A 19227-nucleotide genomic window follows, 5' to 3' on the forward strand; every position below is an offset into this window, starting at 1 on the left:
TTTTCATCAAGTTTGTGAAATGTAATTTTATTAATAGAAGAGCATGTCTTATCAGACAAACTATCCCCAAATAAATAAAGTTTCAGCATCATTAAAAGCACACAAACGCACAACTTTACAGAGTACAATACAAAGTCAATTTTGATGATGTTCTTACTTGCATTGACTAAAAATCTGAGAAAGACTGTAATCAACCTCTAATTAATGATTCCGCATAAAGAGGAAAAGTAGAGCACGGTTATTTCATCGAAAGTTTCAGAGTGAGAGTTTGAGTGCTTTAAAAGATATCAGATAGATCACAAATTAAATCACACTGTTAACATTACAGTATGGAATTGTAGTTAATCAAAAATAAAAGTTAAAACGGTTGACGAAGGCTGCGTATGTTCTTTTCCAACATTAACACTACTTTCTATTTTTGGCATGAATTGATAACCTTTTCCATGAGTAGGAAAATGTGCTCTGCAAACTCTCGGAGGGCACCACGGCCTCCACTGCTTTTGCAAATATATCCAACAGCCTTCTGGGCAGCGGCACAGGCGTCAGCAGGAACGCCGCTGAGGCCCGCTTTCTTCAGGCACTCCTCATCAGACACTTCATTTCCTATCAAGTTGAAGAAACACTAGTTAAACATTTAAAGATGAGGAATATTCTTTCTAAATAATGCAAAGAGCAGTCAATAAACAGTTCTGGCAACTTCAGACACTGCATATAAGAATGCTACAGATTAGATGGAACAAAATGAGTTAAAGTATTTCTATGTATAGTAAATACTTGAGGTCTAGTGTTTTTTCTTAAGCAATTCAAATAAATGCTTATCAATTAGAGGAGAATGGAGTATCCTCTCTGTGTGCCATGCCTATTACAGGTACTAGAAATTCTACATATAAATTATAATTATTTAAACTTTTTTATGAAGGAAAATTTCTAATAAGGAAGAACCCCAAACTTATGTGGAATAATTATTAATGTTTTGCCTTATTTATCAATATTTTTATCCATTCCCTGCCAAGTTTTTTGAAGGAAAGGAAGAAGGAATTCCCAGACAACATACTTAAGCCGTAAACACTTCACCATTTCCCTATAATACATACATTTTTAAGAAAGTGACACAATATCATCCAACTAACAAAATCAACAGTAATTCCTTACTATCATCTAATAACCTGGTACATGCTCAAATATCCTCAGCTGTCTCAAAATTGTCTTTTTATAATTGATTTATTTGAGTCAGAAATCAAAAAAGGTCCACATATTGCATTTTGTTGATATACATCTTAAGTCTCCCTTTAACAGTTCTGATTTGTATGCTGCTTGATAAATAATTATCATCACACTGACCTAACTATACCCCTCTCCCTGCCTTGCTTTTACTCTCTCTCCCTCCCTCTCTTATCTTTCCTTTGATTGGATAAATTTCAGAAACTCCCAGGACCTAACATTCACCATTCTGAATACAACTATTACTATAATATAGACCAAATACTACTAATAAAATGTTGGTAAAGAGTGTTTATTTTAAATTTGTTCTACATGTATCTACTGAAAATTTTAATTATTAAATCTATGGAAATTTGAATTGTTTTCAGTGAAAGATAATAAATATTAAAGTATCTCTGCATAATTCTGGCTTTCCATTATTATGGCTGAAAGGAAGGATACCAACCAAGATACGCCACTTCTTTCCAGCACAGACCCATTTCTTTTCTCCACTCATCTACAACTGCAAGCTTATCCGGCACACTGACTTCCATCTTGCAGTCCAGTTTTAAGGAGGAGAGGGTCTGCTTTGAACAGGCCCTTTCTGAGATTAACCTCACCTAAAAAATAAAAGGGCAAAGTGAGAAAACAGATATCACTCACAATAAAATAATACCTTGTAAATAATACAAATCACAAGTGAGTAGTCCTTTGAAGGACTAATTTAGAAAAATAAACTAACTTATTTTAAAATGACGAAGCTTTAGCAGATTTTATTTCTAATAGTCCAATAAAGGTGAAAGACTATTTTCCACAGTGAAAAGTAATCTATCTACAGGTAAAAAAAGAAAACATACATTGTCTGTTAGCAATCTAAGATTCCCCTATAATTCATTTTATTCAGAGGAGAGTCTATAACTTGTCTTTCGACCTGCTCAGGAACACGTATTTAAGATCTCTAATGAATCATAATAAATCATCTTAAACTTCATTTTTGAAAATATAAATAAGTATTGTTACTTTGAATTAAAATATTCAATCGTAAGAATCAGTTCAGTTCAGTTCAGTCACTCAGTCATGTCTGACTCTTTACGACCCCATGGACTGCAGCACGCCAGGCCTCCCTGTCCATCACCAAATCCCTGAATTTACTCAAGCTCATGTGCACTGAGTCGGTGATGCCATCCAAACATCTCATCCTCTGTCATCCCCTTCTCCTATCAGGGTCTTTTCCAATGAGTCAGCTCTTTGCATCAGGTAGCCAAAGTATTGGAGTTTCAGCTTCAGCATCAGTCCTTCCAATGAACAGTCAGGACTGATTTCCTTTAGGATGGACTGGTTGGATCTCCTTGAAGTCCAAGGGATCGCAAGAATAAGCTACATTCAAAAAAAAATCCATCTGACATTTGCTTTCTTCCAAATGCTAACACCTATTTTCTATGAAATCTTTCTGATTGCAAGATCCTATAGGAAACATCAGGTAGCAACTATTTAAAATAATATATTCACATTCATTAAATAAACCAGAAATCTATTTGTTGATAGATTCCTAATTCTACTCACCTAAAAGTAAAAACAGCATAATTTTCTAGGCATGTCAAGGCTAAATTTGAGACACTTTAATTGATAATACTAAAAATGTAAATCTCTTATTTCAGTCACATGTACCTTGACCCTATATCACAATCTTGAAAAACACCACTATGTTCAGGGGGCACATACCTCAATACCACTTTTCTTTAATAAACTTATCCCAATAGCATCTTTTACATCATAAGATATTATTTCTTTTTGGTCTCCTGATACATAAATGTGGCCATTGGTGAGACATCCGTCAATATTGCAAACAAAAAGTTTTATCTCCTTCAGTTTCTCTTTGCCAAAATAACCGTATCTAAAAGAAACCAAAACAGACCTTTGAATCCAAGTGTGAAACTAATCACTCCTTCTCATCTGGCTAACGCCAATAAACTTGATAATCCATTCCCATCCAATTATTCAAACATTACCTTTTCAAGTTACTTCACACACACTTCAGCTTATAGTGCAAGAACTTTAAGTGTGGTCCAACCAAACTACGTGGTTCTGAAGTTACTGAATAAGCCATCTATAGGCATATTTTATGTATATGTCTTCCTTATGTAAGCAAAATATTACAAAAGATTCTAAGATGTTTGGAGGGTCAGAAATCTGTGTCTAAAAGTGAATTTAAATGGATCTACTAAAGATAATTTGTTATGATCTAGTGCAAAGGCTCTGAGGTCTTGTTTTCACCTTAATACTCTTTGTTCTGCAATAGGCCAATCAATGTCCACATCGATGTCCACACTGTGCTCGGCTCTCATCTCGTAGTATGCCATCTTCCCACCCTAAACATATGACGAGTACCATGAGGACTGTTGTCAACACGCATTCACGCTTATCAACAAATTTATTAAAACACAGAACAATGAATTCACTGCTACAGTACTAAGAAAAATGAACAACCCAGCAAATTCAGACATACAACAAGTAATTTCTTTTGGAGGGGAGAGCTTCATACATTTCAATCATGTAAAACAAGTAAATTAACCCTTTCAAATTCTACCTACACAGTGCAAGCTCCCATTTTTTCAGAATTCTATTTTAACACTGAACAAGAGTAGAAATAATTCATATCTTCCAGGGTTCTGACCACAAGGAATTTTCTGAGAATCCCTAGTTGTATTCCTCCCTTTGTTCTGGTAGTTTCTCCCTTCATCATCCAAAAGCAGTAGTGTAAGTATTTTTGGAACTTCTGTTCCTATTTGCAATAGGGGTCAGACTGGGGAGGAAAAGGAACTGTAATATCTATTGCACAGAACTGATCTCTGAGGTACAGACAGGAGTCAACAATAACTAAATGGATCACATGTGGGCAAAAGTAAGAACAAGGAGCATCATGATCCTGGGGTATGCACAGGGCAAGAGGGCTGAGGCACTTATGATTGTAATCATTGCAAGGTCAAGACAATTACTGGAAATTTACATTTTTCACAGTTGCCAGTCTCTTTACAAATCTTGTTACAATGAGGAACTTCTATTTTTCTCCACACTTAGGAAAGGGTCAAATTACAGTCCCCCTTAGCAAAGAGCATAGGGAAAGCTGTACCTATAGACGTCACATCTAATTTTCCTGAATACTCAAACTTAACTGAACAGCTAGCCTACAGTATGCCTACTGACCAGAAGACTGGAAAATTTCTTCCCCTTAGAGAATGAGTCATATGAGAATTCTTACTAAAAACAGTAGAGTTTTGGAGTTTTAAAATGCTATTTTTTGAGTAACATAAGGATCTGAATTAAAATCCTAACAATGCCATTTACAGCTTGTTTTTGCTTTGAGCCAATGACTTCATTTTTCAGAGCTACCATGTCCTCCTCTGAAACAAAACTAGGAACATCCACTTTATTTCATTATATGACATAACCTATGTAGTATTTCATAAATCAACAGTAGGCATTGAATCAACAATAACTATAACTAAAATGAACAGATAGTATATGATATAACCATGTAAGCTCTAAAGCTGAGAGAGACATCCAACCCACTTACTGTAAAAGGAGAGCACCAAGATGCAGAACAGATAAAATGATATATTCAAGGTTAAACAGTTACAGATAGAGATATTACTAGAATCTGGTTTTCCTGATGCTTAGCTTGGTTGCTCTTTTACCTCTACTATACTGCTGCATTTTTTTTTTTTTTGGTCTCTTTTAAAAGCAGTAAAGATTATTCAACTGTACAACCACAACTTGACAATAATACAACCATGGATTAGGGTTTTGAATGAAATAATATGAATACCACAACATATGTAGAATACTCAATAGTTGATTTCTTATCTTAATGTTAGAATTGTAGCAGAGTCCTCACATATTCACTGAATGTATCCCAAATCAGTTCGGGTTTAAGTGTGCCAGATAAATACACTGGATGATAAATCTTGTCAGTTAATCCTTTTCCTCTAGGGGTTGACACTTTCCTTTATGAACTGTGCCGTACTTTTTTCTTAGAACAAAGTACATAAACAAAAGGGTTTAAAAGACTTTTTGCAAAACAAGGGCACAAACCTGTAAGTAACCCATCTCTATCAAATGTCTTTTAGCAAAATAAAACGAGCCATTTTCATATAATTCTCCATCCCAGTCTTGTCTGCGAGGTCGTTTAGCTGGATTCAAATTCAGAGGCTCAGTCATTTCACGAACTAAAGGCAAAAAGCTACAATAAGTCCCAGGTGCTCTGAACACCAAAATAGTTCATTCAGTAATTTTTTTAAAAAAGCAAACAAAAATAAACTCAGAATATAGAATATTTCTTTTTTTAAATAAGCAATTTACAAGATTTTTTTAAAGGAACAAAACCTCTGATAACAACTCTCAGATGATGTATCTGATAATAATTCTGATAAATAATTTTGATGATTTATCTTTGCTCTTCAGTAATAATAATAAGAGGAAAATAAAGTATCTTATGGAGAAATTCTGAATAATTAAGGTTTTAAGGGATTCCTACAAATATAATGCTTTGGGAGGACATAAAAGCAACCTTAGCTGCCAAAGAACTGAACTTGTCATAAAATACTATATTCAATATTTGAGCCCTTTAAATCTACTGCACACTATGTGCTTCTATAGAAATACAATGTGTGTGTTATTTATCTAATGTGGTTGAGAAACTACGTTTATGGAATTACTGAAAAATGACTATTTCCTCATTAAATTATTCAACCTTACATATTGATGGGAAATGTTTATATAATGTATGATACATTCTTACCAGTAATTTTAAAAATACTAATATAAAATATACTTAGGAATAAATTATGTTTATTATCATTAGTAATAATGAAGGCCGAACAATAGCAACATTAATTACACCATGATATAATAAATGAAGCCTTTCTATTAAAGGTCCTATAGTATTTTTCTCCACTGAATCTTCACATGTGATTCAAAGGCTGTTCCTGAAGTCCCCAGATCACACGCTCCCATAGTATCCTTATACTTTTCTTTTTAGGCCTGAACTGTCCTAGTAAATATGTATCTCATACATGGTTTATAGTTATTATGTGTTTAATAACATTTCATTACTGATATTTAAAATCCTGACATCATTAGACCACACACTCTGGAAGAAATAAGTCCCAGCAGCCAGATTCAAGCATGCATAGAGGAAGACACTTGACAAATACATTAACACTTGCTTAATTCTAAAGTGAAAAACTTGTGATATCTGACTATGTCTGAGAGTATATATTACAGTACTATTCTCAATGGTTGTAAAATATTTGATTTTATGGATAATCTAGTTTTGCAAGGTATTTAAGTGGATTTTTTCTCTCCATTATTGGTATATTTCTCTATAATTTCTTTCCTATAAATGCAAACTGGTGGGGGTGGTGGGGTCAAACCTATGTACATTAATAGCATAGTATAGTACATACCAGAATTCCCTTGCCTTTGCACTAAACTTTTTGCAAATTTGTATTTGTCGATATGTATAGATATTTTCTTTCTAACTTTAATCATATAAAACTTTTATCATATAAAGCTCAACATTCAGTTTAACAATGGGTTTCCTTAACTTATTCAAAAGTGTGCTTTTCAAGCTTTAATTCTTCCTATATTTTATTTTTGATATTTAGTGGTGGTGGTTTAGTCGCTAAGTCGTGTCTGACTCTTGTGACCCCATGGACTGCAGCCTGCCAGGCTCCTCTGTCCATGGGATTCTCCAGGCAAGAATACTGGAGTGGGTTGCCATTTTCCTTCTCCAGGGGATCTTCCTAACGCAGGAATTGAACCTGGGTGTCCTGCATTGCAGGCAGATTCTTTACTGACTGAGCTACAAGGGAAGCCCCTTGATATTAGTGAATAAGTTCAAAATATTATATATATAAAACAAATTTGCAGAGAAGATACTCAATAATTGTTTATTGAATGAAATCAATAAACTAGTCATTGATACATTTTATGACATTCACATTTAGAGACTAAAAATCATTTTCTGCCTATAACTTTATCTTCTTATCTTAATCGCTCTTTTGTGGACCTTCTCCATTTTTACTGCATCTTCCTTACTATCTCCTCTAAAGCAAACATAGGTTAGAGACAATTGGCCCAGTTTTCCTACACTCAACAAATGTCAGGACTGAACAGAAATCATACTGCCTTTCTTCATGTATGTTTCATTTACCTATTTGTTGGTAATTCTATTCTTTGTGATATATTTTAGTAGTTTGTCTGGAGAGAAATAAGGCTCCAACTAAATGTTATGGTACTCTTTTGGTATAAGAAGTTGCAAACTTTGAGAAGCAATTCTACAGATTCATTCTTGAGTTTCTCCAGAACTTTTTGGTGGAAGACTTCTTTTCCCACCATTCTATATGACTCATAGGTAGAACAACGCAAAAAAGTATCTGCTCTGGAAAAATGGCATATTTGCCTCAAAATACAAATAGAGGGTTAAAACAATCCTTTGTAAAAAGAAAGATAAAGAATGAATTTAGTTTCCATTGTTTTATCTCAACAATCACAAGATTTAGAACTGATTATAAATGTTATTATCTACTATAGTGATATAAATCCCACATTCTATTTTACTGCTCCCTTTTTAACTCTCCCACTCCTAAAGAATATTTACATAAGAAAAATTCTCCATAAGATGAGCTAAAATAAAAATCAATACAACAGATTACCTCCTTTCTGAATTTCACCCCATCGAAACTGATGCCGTCTCACAACAGAGAAAACAGAATCGTATCCTTCTTCTCGAATCATTTCTGCAACTTTTTGAAGATCAGTAGGATGTAAACATGGAGAAGTAGCTTGAATATTTCCTACAATGTCAACCTCTTAAAAAGACAAGACAAATGAAAAGAACATCAAAATGAAGTTCTTTGCAAGCAAGTAATACTAAGATCTAAATTCAAATGTTAAACAAGTCTTGTGAAATGAGTAACAAGTTGGAAATTACATAACATTTTGAACAAACTATTAGTCAAATTCATACCATTGTGGTAATTAAGAAATTCTATGATGGCATCTAGTGAGGTAGAACTGTCTTTTGAAGCTTCAGAACTTCTTCGATGAACTTGTGCACCAAACTGTTTGGCCACATTCTCAATTTCATCATGGTCTGTTGAAACCCATACACTGTACAGATATTAAAAAAAAATTTTTTTAATAAAAAGGAGCTCTGCAACCCCCAAAATACAGCTTACATAATGTTAGAATAGTTTTTGTCCCATCAAAATAATGTTACAGATTCAAAGCAATATAAAACTTAAATAAAAATAAAGAATTTTCTATGGAAACCACATTTTAAAATGCTTGAATTATAAATGTGGTCCCAGATATAATATTTATATTATATATAACATTTATATACATATTGTTTACACAGCCCTAGATATCAGTTTATAAAATTAGAAAAAATTGATATTTTTAAGGTTAATGGTTTATTAAAAATACTAGCAAACCTGGAAGTTCAAATCTAAAGGAAATAAAGAAGATACTATTTCTTTTTTCCCATCAAAATCCAAAGCATTGTATAGTTACTACGCCTACTGAGAAACAAAATGGATGTGGCTTAGCCGAATCACAAGGCTGAGTTTCAAGCTTAGTAAAGACTTATATGCCCAAAACAGTCAGACAAGCCAACTCTTTTTTGGGTGGGATGGGGGCAACTAACAATGGGTACATAAATATCTGAACACAGAATCAACAGGGTGAAGCCACCAATAACAATCAAAGTCGTGGAGAACATGACTTGACTGGCTCAGGAGAGCTTAGTGTAACAGCTCTATTAACCACACCTTACAAAGCTGACCTTTTGCACTTTGTAAGATGATGACTCACAGTAAAATACAAAACATTATTTGGGGGAAGCATACTAGTCTCTACTGAAGTTTTCTTAACCTTTATAAATTTCCATTGCTAGAAACAGACTGTTTTACTCTAGCCACAATGCTTTTAGACTGACATTCCACAAAGACATCTGAATGACTTCTTTGGTATACGTGCATACAGTTGATCCTTAACCAACACAGGTCTGAACTGTGTTAATTTGTTTCAATAAATGTATGGGAAAAATTTAAGATCTGCAACAGTATGAACAAAACTGCAAACTGTGCGGCCTAGTACTATCAGAAAAAATAAAGTTAGGTATGCCATGAATACATAAAACATACGTAGATAGTGGGTTTCCCTGGTGGCTCAGATAGTAAAGAAATGTGCCCACAACGCAGGAGACCTGGGTTTGATCCCTGGGTCAGGAAGATCCCCTGAAGTAGGAAATGGCAACCCACTCTAGTATGCTTGACTGGACAATTCTGTGGACAGAGGAGCCTGGCAGGCTACAGTCCATGGGGTCACAAACAGTAGACATGACTGAGTCTTTCACTTTACTTTACTTTCATGTAGATAATACATGATAATACAACACTTTCACTTTACTTTCATGTAGATAATAATCTACCCTCATGTAGTATAAGATGAATGATAGTTAATATAAAGTTAATAATGTTGCACTTTTGGCTTTTAAAAAATAGAACGTTTCTGACACTGTATTATGAATATGACTGTAATACTATATACCATAAAATTTTTATGATTCATTCATTAGTGTGTGTGGGCCAGGCTACCATGAAGCAATCATACTGATTAAAATAGACCACCATTTTTGTTGTTTAGTTGCTTAGTCCTGTCCAACTCTTTGTGACCCCATGGACTGTCGCCTGCCAGACAATTCTGTCCATGGGATTTCCCAGGCAAGAATATTGGAGTGGGTTGCCATTTCCTTCTCCAAGGGATCTTTCAGACCCAGGGACCAAACCCTAGTCTCCAGCATTAGCAGCTGGGTTCTTTGCCACTGAGCCACCAGGGAAGCCCTAGACTACCACAAAACAATCATATAACTGCTTCTTTGTTATCAATGCCTGAATCATTATACTTGTAGATAAATATGAATTTTTTTACAATATCTTTTCATTTTTGATGTTCAGTGTTAGTAATATATATAATATCTAGTGTTTTGTATAAGACAATATTGATGTAGGTACTGATAGATGATCCATCTTGTAAACAAAGTACAATTATGATATCATTATAGCTGAGTACTGTAAATGTATTTTGTCTTTCTTATGATTTCCTTGCTAACATTTTCTTTTCTCTAGCTTACTTTACTGTAAATACTATATAATAAATATATAAAATGTGTTAATAAATAATGAAAATAAATAAAACTAAATAAAGCATAATGTGTCTCAGATATAGAGAACTAGTGGTCACCAGTAGGGAGAGGGAAAGGGGGAGGAAGGCCAATACAGGGGCAGGGAGAAAAAATGAGATTACATGAAATCATGTGTGTAAAACTTTTGAAAACTGTAAAGCACTACAGAATTTAAAGAATTTTTCCTTTAATTAAAAATTAATTAATTAATTTAAAAAGTCAGATGCTCAGTTGTGTCTCTTTACAACCCCATGAACTATAGCCCGCCAGGCTCCTCTATCCGTGGAATTCTCCAGCAAGAATACTGGAGTGGGTAGCCATTCCCTTCTCCAGGGGATATTCCTTTCTCCAGGGGATCTTCCCAACCCTGGGAAGACCCAGGGATCTTCCCAGGTCTCCTGCATTGCTGGCAGATTCTTTATCATCTGAGCCACCAGGAAAGCCCTAAATTTAAAAAAAAAAAAAAAAGTGTTTATGATATTAGGAAGGCTTTGGTCAACAGTAGGCAACTAGTAGTTAAGTTATGGGAGATCAAAAGCTGATCTGGGACTTCTGACTGCCCTGGCTGAGGGGAGTTGGTATCTCAATCCTCATATTGTTCAAGAGTCAACAGTATTTCTTAACCCCTTTCATTCAACATCTACTGAAAGAAAGAGAAACTGCATGTTTCATACATCTATGCTCAACTGTCAAGAGTGAAAAGAAAGAAACTAAAGAAAAATTTCTAACAGCTCTAGATTTAAGAAATTCCCTTTACTACTGGCAGAAGGAAGATTTAAATCTAGAGATAAAGTCAATAAACCACTACCTTGCCCGTTAATTTTTTTCAGAGGAAGCAAGATGAGCCCCTTAATTTTCTTCAGAGGAAGCAAGATGAGCCCCTTAATTTTTTTCAGAGGAAGCAAGATGAGCCCCTTAATTTTTTTCAGAGGAAGCAAGATGAGCCCCTTAATTTTTTTCAGAGGAAGCAAGATAAGCCACTGGCTAGAGGTCAAGTTTGTCATATCTACTCGTGTCATTTTGCAAAAGGCAGAACACAGAAGCCCTCATTTCCCTCCACTGCAAAATATGAAATAGTTTTGGTATAAGTTTTTACTGGAAAATGTCACAAAGGTATACAACAAACTGAAGTACCAATGAAAACTCAGTAAATTTTTTAAAGAGAGGATAAAAGAAGGGTGGTGATGGTATAAAGTAAAAAGTAAACAGTAAAAGAGACCAGTCTTTTGACATCTAGTTAACTCACTAACTGAAATAAATTACTGAAGCCATTTACTTTAATATCCTGATCTTTACTATGATAAACATTCAACACCTCAAGATTCAGTGATCTTTTGGAAATGCTTAAATGGTAAATAAAAACAGAAGTTTGCCTATGTTTCTTCTTTCATTCCTTTTTTCATGAAATGGAAATGACTCTTGACTCTGTAGTCTGTTTCAGGCCCTTCTCTGGACACCAGGGATATAAAATTCATTGACATGAGAAATTCTTAACCTATTAGTAGAAATATAGAATGGCCAGGAAGCAGTAACTGACCTTTCTATAATGCTTTACTTTTTACAAAGTATTTTTATAGTGCCTGCAACATAACAGGTGCTCAATATACACTTGCTGAATGAATGAAACAGTAAATGGTTAAGAGCATGGACTCTGAAGGAAGGGCCTCAAGTCTTGGTTCTACCACAAGCTAGTTATATGACCCAAGGCCAAATCTCCCTAAGCCTAAATTTTCACTAAAACAGAGGTGACAATGACAGCCATTATCAAATATGGTTGTTACGACAAATCAATATAAACCACAATATAGAATAAATGTTTAGTAAGTAATAGCTATTGAAAATAATAGCAATGGTGATAAAGGAACAGCTGACAGTCTCATTTAATCCTCACACTAGCTCTGTTTGAAGGAAAACTGAAGTTTTGCTTTCACACCTTCAAAGGTCCAAACGTTTAATTTATTTGTACTATGTAAGGCAATGGCACTATGAATATGAAAACAGCATCCTACATGTACACTTAAAATACAGTGATTATCATTTATTACATCATCATAAGGAAGTCAATCATTTCCACTTAGCTAAGGGGCACCATTACATTAGCAAATGCAAGAGAAAAGGATGAGCAAATGAACAAACAGGCTTTTTTAATAAAATTTAAAATCAAGCATAAAGTAAACATCAAAGTGGAATGATGATGGCTTTAGCCTCAAGTGAAGTCATACTCCATCTAAGAGGAGGAACAGGAGCATCAACCATGGTCCTGTAACAGAAACTTCAAATCATAAACTGCCATTTCAAGGACAACACAGCCCAAGCCTTTCATTAATCATAAATCCACACCCTAAAAGTGAAACCAACACTTATGTTTATTTTTCACAAATATATTAGGCAACATGTAAAAAAATCGATGCACTCTAAGATTTACTTACACAGCATTCAACCACTGTTGAAAACCAAGCTCTTACAAACTCAGCTCTCACAATGACTTTTTACTAAATGAAAATATCAGCTTTTTTTCTTGACTGTTAACTATGTAAGTTAATGGGCAAAGTTAACAACCTTGAAAGTATTGTTAGCTTTGATTCTAAGCAGGCTAGAAACTCAATTAAGTCAAAATGATTTTGGACAAAGTAATCTCCAGGCCTGAAAAACAAACAGGGTGAGCTACAGTTTTCTCCAATTCCTTCACAGGGTAGATTTTTTTTTTGAAGAAAGTAGAAGGTGAGAAGCAGGAAGGCTGCTCCAAACTGACTGCAGCTTCAGAATAAGTCAATTAAATTCAAACTTACCCCTTTGGGGTGGTAGATTAGACCTCAAAGGGAAGAGAATGAATGGATAATTACAAGTTTCCTAAATTAACTGCTGAAGGAGGGTGTATAGCCACTATCTGCCAGAAAGAAGGTAAATCCTCCTGGCAGCATTGAGAACTCCTTTTATGGGGCTGGAATCATCCTAAGAACAAAGGCTTTAAGCCGTTAGAAACCATGATGGAGTTTGGTTGACCACAGAGGCTTGGATAGAGTTGTTATGTGTATAAAGTTTTGCAGTTTTCAGCAAAACCACCCCCATACCATAAAAGGGAGAGCCTTAGAGGAACCAAGAAACAGGATTATGGTGATCACATGCACCATCCCCTTACTTTCTTTTTTTTAAAAAAATATGAATTACTACCTGATACAGTACACTATATATTAACTATCTTCTCCCTGTTATAATGCCAGCTCCATCTATGGATGGACCCTACTGCTAAACTCCTGGTTAAGGACACATAACAGTGCCTGTCACATAGTAGGTAGTCAATAAATATTTGCAGAATGAATGAATCATTTTTGCTCTTGAATTTGTATCGCAAAGACGTCCTACCTTCTTTTAGGTTAAGCCAGTTTGAAAAGGGTTTCCTGACATATGCAGTAGGAGTTGTAAAGGAGTTCTGTTCTCAGTCTATTAAGAACGTGATTTTGATCTCTGGTTTATGTCACAGAAATAGGGTTTTACTACATCACTACTAACTTGGATACATCTTCTCTCGGTCCTTTTTTGTTTTCCAGTATGTACCTTTTGTGAGGAGGTAAAAATGTCCCAAAGTCTGTAAGTCATGTCACATTCATCTTGTAATCCCCTTGGATGTGTATGGCAGAAACTCAGACTCAGTGTTTACCGTACTGAACCAAATCCCCAAGTCTTTCCCTATCTTTCCTCTGCACACTTCCTGTTACATTACTGTTATTAATATCTTCTGTGTGCAGGCTTCTATTCGCCCAGCACCACCCAAGACTTCCTTTGGATAAAAACATCAAGAAAATTAGTAAATTTATACTATTTTGGTATCTCCTTTGTAAACACGTTCGGTTAAATGAAAATCATTTATTCACATATTAATGTATGTAATTAATATGCTCCAGAGACAGCCATCTCTTTAAAAACAAAACTCGACAATCAAAAGGTGAAGATGATTTACTTTTCACGGGGAACAAATTCAAGCACTATTAGGCTGAAATTACCATGTGTAAATTCATTCTTGGCACAGAATGCCTCCTCCCTTTTATGAATGACATAACTCCTGACTAACATGGCAAATGGCCATGTCTCTTAAATGATGCACAATTAAAACCGTCCTTAGGGCAAACGAGGTTCCAAAGGTATGATCAAATCATTTAGAAGCATTTCATCAAACAGCCCCACGGTACGCTGTTCCACTGTCTCGCACCCAGGTACAAATGTGGGCAGCTTTCTAGATTGTGCTGACTCACAACGGGCAGATAGCTTAGAGTGTTTTCCAAAGGTCAGGAAAGGATCTCCAAGCTGAGCTGGAAATGAGAAAAGCCTTGACACCCCACTCCATTCATGAACCTGACGCCTCCTTAATCGATCAGCACCAGGTGGGTAGCAGACGCTGAGCAACAGGGGAAAGCTAGTGGCCTTCGTCTAAAGGAGGTATTATCGCAGATGTTTCACAAGGGTGGCCTCCTTGCCTTTACCCTGTGAGGTCAACCTGGGCAGCGCAGACTTTTGAAAAGAGGAAATCTCCCCTTTTACGGGTGTCATTCTCAAGGGCTGGGGCAGGAACAGTCCCAAGTTCATGGCTATTAGCAGTTACGGAACAAGGAAGAAACTGGAGCCCTGCCTCCCCCGCGGGCGGCCGGGGCCCAGGCACCCCGGATCTTGTGCACCCCTTCCGGGGGCCGCTACCCCGGGGCCCTGGCCCCTCCGGCGGCCCGGCTCCCCCTCTCGACCCCCGCCCAGGCCGCGCCGCCCACTCTCGCACATGCGCACCTCTGGAAGACCCCCGAGTCCAGGGCCGCACGCAGGACCCAGCCAATGAGCGGGACCCCCGCCAGGTGCTTAATGTTCTTCAGGGGGATGCCCTTGCTGCCGCCCCGGGCCAGGATGAGGGCCGCCATGTGCGGGGGCTTCTCCACCCCTCGGCCCTGGCCGCCGCGGGAGTTGCGCTGTAGCTTCGGCGGCCGGCCCCGCGAGGGTCGCCCCCGCGGGTTGGAGACGGAGGTGGCGGCCCCCTTCTCCACCGAGTCCATCTTCCTCCCACGCCTTCTCCCCAGCTTCTCCACATCCGGGAGCTCTTGTCTCGCCACCTCAGCTCGGCGCCGCCCGATCTCCCCGCCCGACTGCCCACGGGGGTGGCTGTTCCCGGCCCCGCCCACCTCCGATCCCGCACCCTCGCGGGGCACGCCGGGAGTTGTAGTCCGCGGGTTGCTCGCAGGGCCAGTAGGCTCCGACTGCGCGACCCCCAAGCCAAAGTCGGGCACCCGTCCTGACTGGAAGGAAGTGCAGATTCTGCGGAGCTTGATACTGAATGGAGATTAATAAATAAGAAACACGGGCAACAAGTAGTGTTTTGCTGAAGAATTTCCCCATTAGAAACTGTAGCGGCTTTCCCACATCACACCCTGATGCATCCTAACTCGAAACAATTTTCATTTAAAAATTTAAGTGTCCGTTTTTCTGCTACGCTATCTACTTCTTGTTTCTAAGAGATGACCTCATTCGAATGTCCTCCAGGCCCTTTAAATTCAACATTTTAAAAACAGCTCTCCCTATGGGCTCAAATTACTTCTATCTTTGCATTTTCTTTTTCTTTTTTTTTTTTTTAAATTGAGATATAATTGACATGTAACGTGTTCGTTTCAGGTGTCCAATGTAGTGATTCTGTGTTTGTGTATAGTGAGATATGATCACTACAATGTGAATATGTCTGTCTGCATATTCTACCAACATCGCCATCCACCTAGGTGGAAAAACTTGGAAGTCAACCTTGCTTAGTCCCTTCTCAGTGCAACAGACATCTGTTTGGTTTTGTTTGTTTGTTTTTGGACTACTGAAATCTTTTCCTTTTGGGAATTGTTAGCTCTCTTACATGGTGGGCATTTCACACAAATCTTCAGCAGTGTTGCAGTGAATGTATGACCCAGGCTGATCAAAGTACCTCATCTTCCTGAGAACATTTGTGGCCAGGAGACAGGAATATGATCAAGCGGATCCCCCTCGAGTCCTTTCCAGAGACTCTGGGAAAGAAAGGATCTTTTCCTTGCTGAATATTTGGGTGCTAAGGACCCTCTAAAACCTGAATCCTCAGGGCAGGATGAGGGAAAGGGGATGAGGAGAGTTTCTGTTCTGAAATTGACTGGGAGGCTTGTGTTCACATGGAAGAAAGGAGGGTTAAGCCGCACAGGGAGAAGGGAAAAGCTCTTGATCCAGCCAAAAGATTCAAAGGTGCATACACACACACACACACACACACACACACTCATGTACACACACACATATATCTTTTTTGTGTGATTTTTTAGAAAGAAATCTCCTACCTAACATACACTTTGCATTTTACCACTTTTGCAAGCCTGTATCTGGAAGTTGAGAGTCTGCTTGTCTGTCCTAGGTGGAGGCTAGTCCACCCAAAATGAATGAAAGGTGGTAGTATTGCCTTTCCTTCTCCAGGAGTGACAGAAGGTCTCTGTGGTTCCCAGGTCTTGGCCCTTTCTGAAGGAGACAGAGTAAGCCTGTAGTGTTTTGAGTCCCAGTCACTGGAAACTTCACATCTCATGGTTTTCCCTGTGAAAGCCCTTCTAGGGTCTGGTTCTGGGAGAAGGTGCTGGATATGGGGAAGGATGACTACAAACAGATATCAATGCAGGGCCTGGAGAAGGGGCCAGGCCCCAGGAACCATCCTAGCACTACAGGCCACATGGTCATTTTTCCCTGAATGCACTGGCTCTTTGAATGGGACCTTCCCAGTTATTATGCTGAGAAACAGCAACACTGATTATTTTTCGTAACCATGTGAAATTACCATGTGAGGTTACTACTGCTTCTGACACACAAAACCTCTTTTTCCTTCTCCACTCCAATAATTACCTTAGTTCCCACTGATAAGAAAGTTGCCATGCTCCATGATCATTCCCTAGAGGCCTGCAAACCCTAGTGGACCACCAACATCTGAGTAGTTTAACTCCTCTGGCACACTGGTGTCCTCCACACAGTGGCACCATTGTTTCTTATCAAAGGAGATTGCAGCAATTTGCGTTAAAGCTATGAGACTGTGGACTCCTCCAGGAAAGGGACCGTTCCTTCTTTGTAATTGCATCCGGAACAGCATGTGGGTTGCAGTATCTGCTTGGTAATAGGCAGAACTCTGTCTCATGTTACTTTTCCAGTCTTTGCCCACACATACTTTTGTATCCCATTGAATTCTTATGATAATAAAGCACCTTGTATTCTTTTCATTTTTACAGGGCAGTTTTGGTTAGACCTGACAGCTGGTTGAGTCCCAATCTTGAGAAAGAAAGAGAGAAATGCGGGAGGGAATAGTCAAAGTGGAAAGTGATTATCTAGTTCAATATATGACAGTTTGATAATATTTTTTCAAGAAAATTAAGACTATACTCATTTAATATATTTTTCCTATGTATGGTCAATGGGCATAAAGTTTCAGGATCCCCTGGAGAAGGAAATGGCAACTCTCTCCAGTATTCTTGCCTGGAAAATTCCATGGTTGGAGGAGCCTGGTGGGCTACAGTTTGTGGTATCACAGAGTCAGTTAAGACTGAGAACGCACACAAACAAGATTGGTAAATTCTAGCAATCTGCTGTACAATGTTGAATAACCTGTAGTCAAAAATTATGTATTGCACACTTAAAATTTAAGATGGCAGATGTATTCATAACACAATAAATGGAATTTTGAGAAAAGAGAAAGATAATGATTGTGCCAAGAAGAGGAAATGTTAGGTTGTCTTTGGGTTACTCTGAAGGAGTTAAAAATAAACTGCTCTCAAAGCAAATATTCAGACTCATCCTTCCTTTAAAGATGAGTGTGAAGTATATTGCTGCCAAAGAATAATTCATTTGTGTTTATAGTGAAAGAATATATCTTTGTAGTGCCTCTTGTTTTGTGATTCTCTGTGTGAGCAAACTCAACACACAGAGAAGTCCTTTAATTCATTGATTTGCTGGCATTTATTGCATTCCACAAGCCAGGCCTCGTGCGACACTTCAGGAATGCCAAAGCAAGATGGCCAAGACACAGAACTTAGCGTTCTGATGGGGAGATAGGCAGACCTCAGTAGAGTGCAGTTTGTGCTTTGATAGAAATACATGTGCTGGGGTAAGCAAAGAACAAGGGAGAAGTATTTAGACTAGAGGGAGTTTTTGTTGGCTAAGATGACTTGTGCAATACTGTTAAAGTGTAAGAATCTCTTCTAGGCTGAGGGAATAGTACTGGAGAGGTCACAGAAGAATGAAACAGCTTCCCAATGAGAAACTGGGAAACTAGAAGTAGTTCACTATAATTTGAGCATATGACATGGGTGGGTTTGTAATAAAACATGATAAGAGAGGGGATCATATGGGCCAGATAACAGCACATAAAGCTGTTAGGGGCCAGACCTTGTGGACATTATGAAGAGCATAAGACTCACTCCATTCTTTCAACAAATCATTGCTGCATAACTACTGGGTCCCAGGTACTTCACCAGGCCCTGGAAACAGATGGAAGGTGCTGGAAAGTGCTCAATGTCCAAGTATAGTGAATAGGATATGCTGACAGGTCAAATGAGGGGTGTGAGAGAAGAAGGAAGACAAAAGTGGTAGCAGGGTCTTTGGCCTCTGACCATTAGCATTCGTTAATGTTGGTGAATCTCACCGTCACATGGGTAGGAATGAACTCACACCAGCGTCTGAATCTAGAGGTCAGTCAGTCTCTGGTGATGGAAGAGTCCCAACTCTGCAGAAAGTGCCCTGCCCTTAGTATTTCTGGGAGTCCT

At 37.8% G+C, this 19227-nt stretch overlaps 1 protein-coding gene and 1 long non-coding RNA gene across 2 annotated transcripts in view; one reads left to right on the plus strand and one right to left on the minus strand.

Annotated features, from left to right (window-relative positions):
- On the minus strand, positions 1–15615 carry CMAS (cytidine monophosphate N-acetylneuraminic acid synthetase). The gene is made up of 8 exons (XM_069585582.1): positions 15224–15615; positions 8231–8373; positions 7917–8072; positions 5293–5426; positions 3475–3569; positions 2923–3094; positions 1667–1820; positions 1–603 (listed from the first exon to the last, which is right to left on the minus strand). Exons 1-8 carry the CDS (start codon positions 15481–15483, stop codon positions 413–415), a joined length of 1305 nt encoding a protein of 434 aa, XP_069441683.1. The 5' UTR covers positions 15484–15615; the 3' UTR covers positions 1–412.
- The window catches only part of LOC138437743 (uncharacterized), a 19585-nt gene continuing 15051 nt past the window's right edge, over positions 14694–19227 (plus strand). The window contains exon 1 of the long non-coding RNA XR_011256129.1: positions 14694–14829. This is a non-coding gene — a long non-coding RNA (uncharacterized lncRNA). The remainder of the gene's footprint in view (positions 14830–19227) is intronic.

This window comes from Ovis canadensis, chromosome 3 (assembly GCF_042477335.2).
Source record: "Ovis canadensis isolate MfBH-ARS-UI-01 breed Bighorn chromosome 3, ARS-UI_OviCan_v2, whole genome shotgun sequence".
Classification (NCBI taxonomy): Eukaryota; Metazoa; Chordata; class Mammalia; order Artiodactyla; family Bovidae; genus Ovis; species Ovis canadensis.

What these genes read in the sequence shown, in the direction of transcription:
- CMAS (XM_069585582.1), bottom strand. Translation starts at nt 15,483, where the DNA reads ATGGACTCGGTGGAGAAGGGGGCCGCCACCTCCGTCTCCAACCCGCGG. An exon ending in GACTCGGGGGTCTTCCAGAG is followed by an intron (nt 8,374 to 15,223) that starts GTGCGCATGTGC and finishes ATATCTGTACAG; the next exon opens with TGTATGGGTTTCAACAGACC. An exon ending in ATTTCTTAATTACCACAATG is followed by an intron (nt 8,073 to 8,230) that starts GTATGAATTTGA and finishes TGTCTTTTTAAG; the next exon opens with AGGTTGACATTGTAGGAAAT.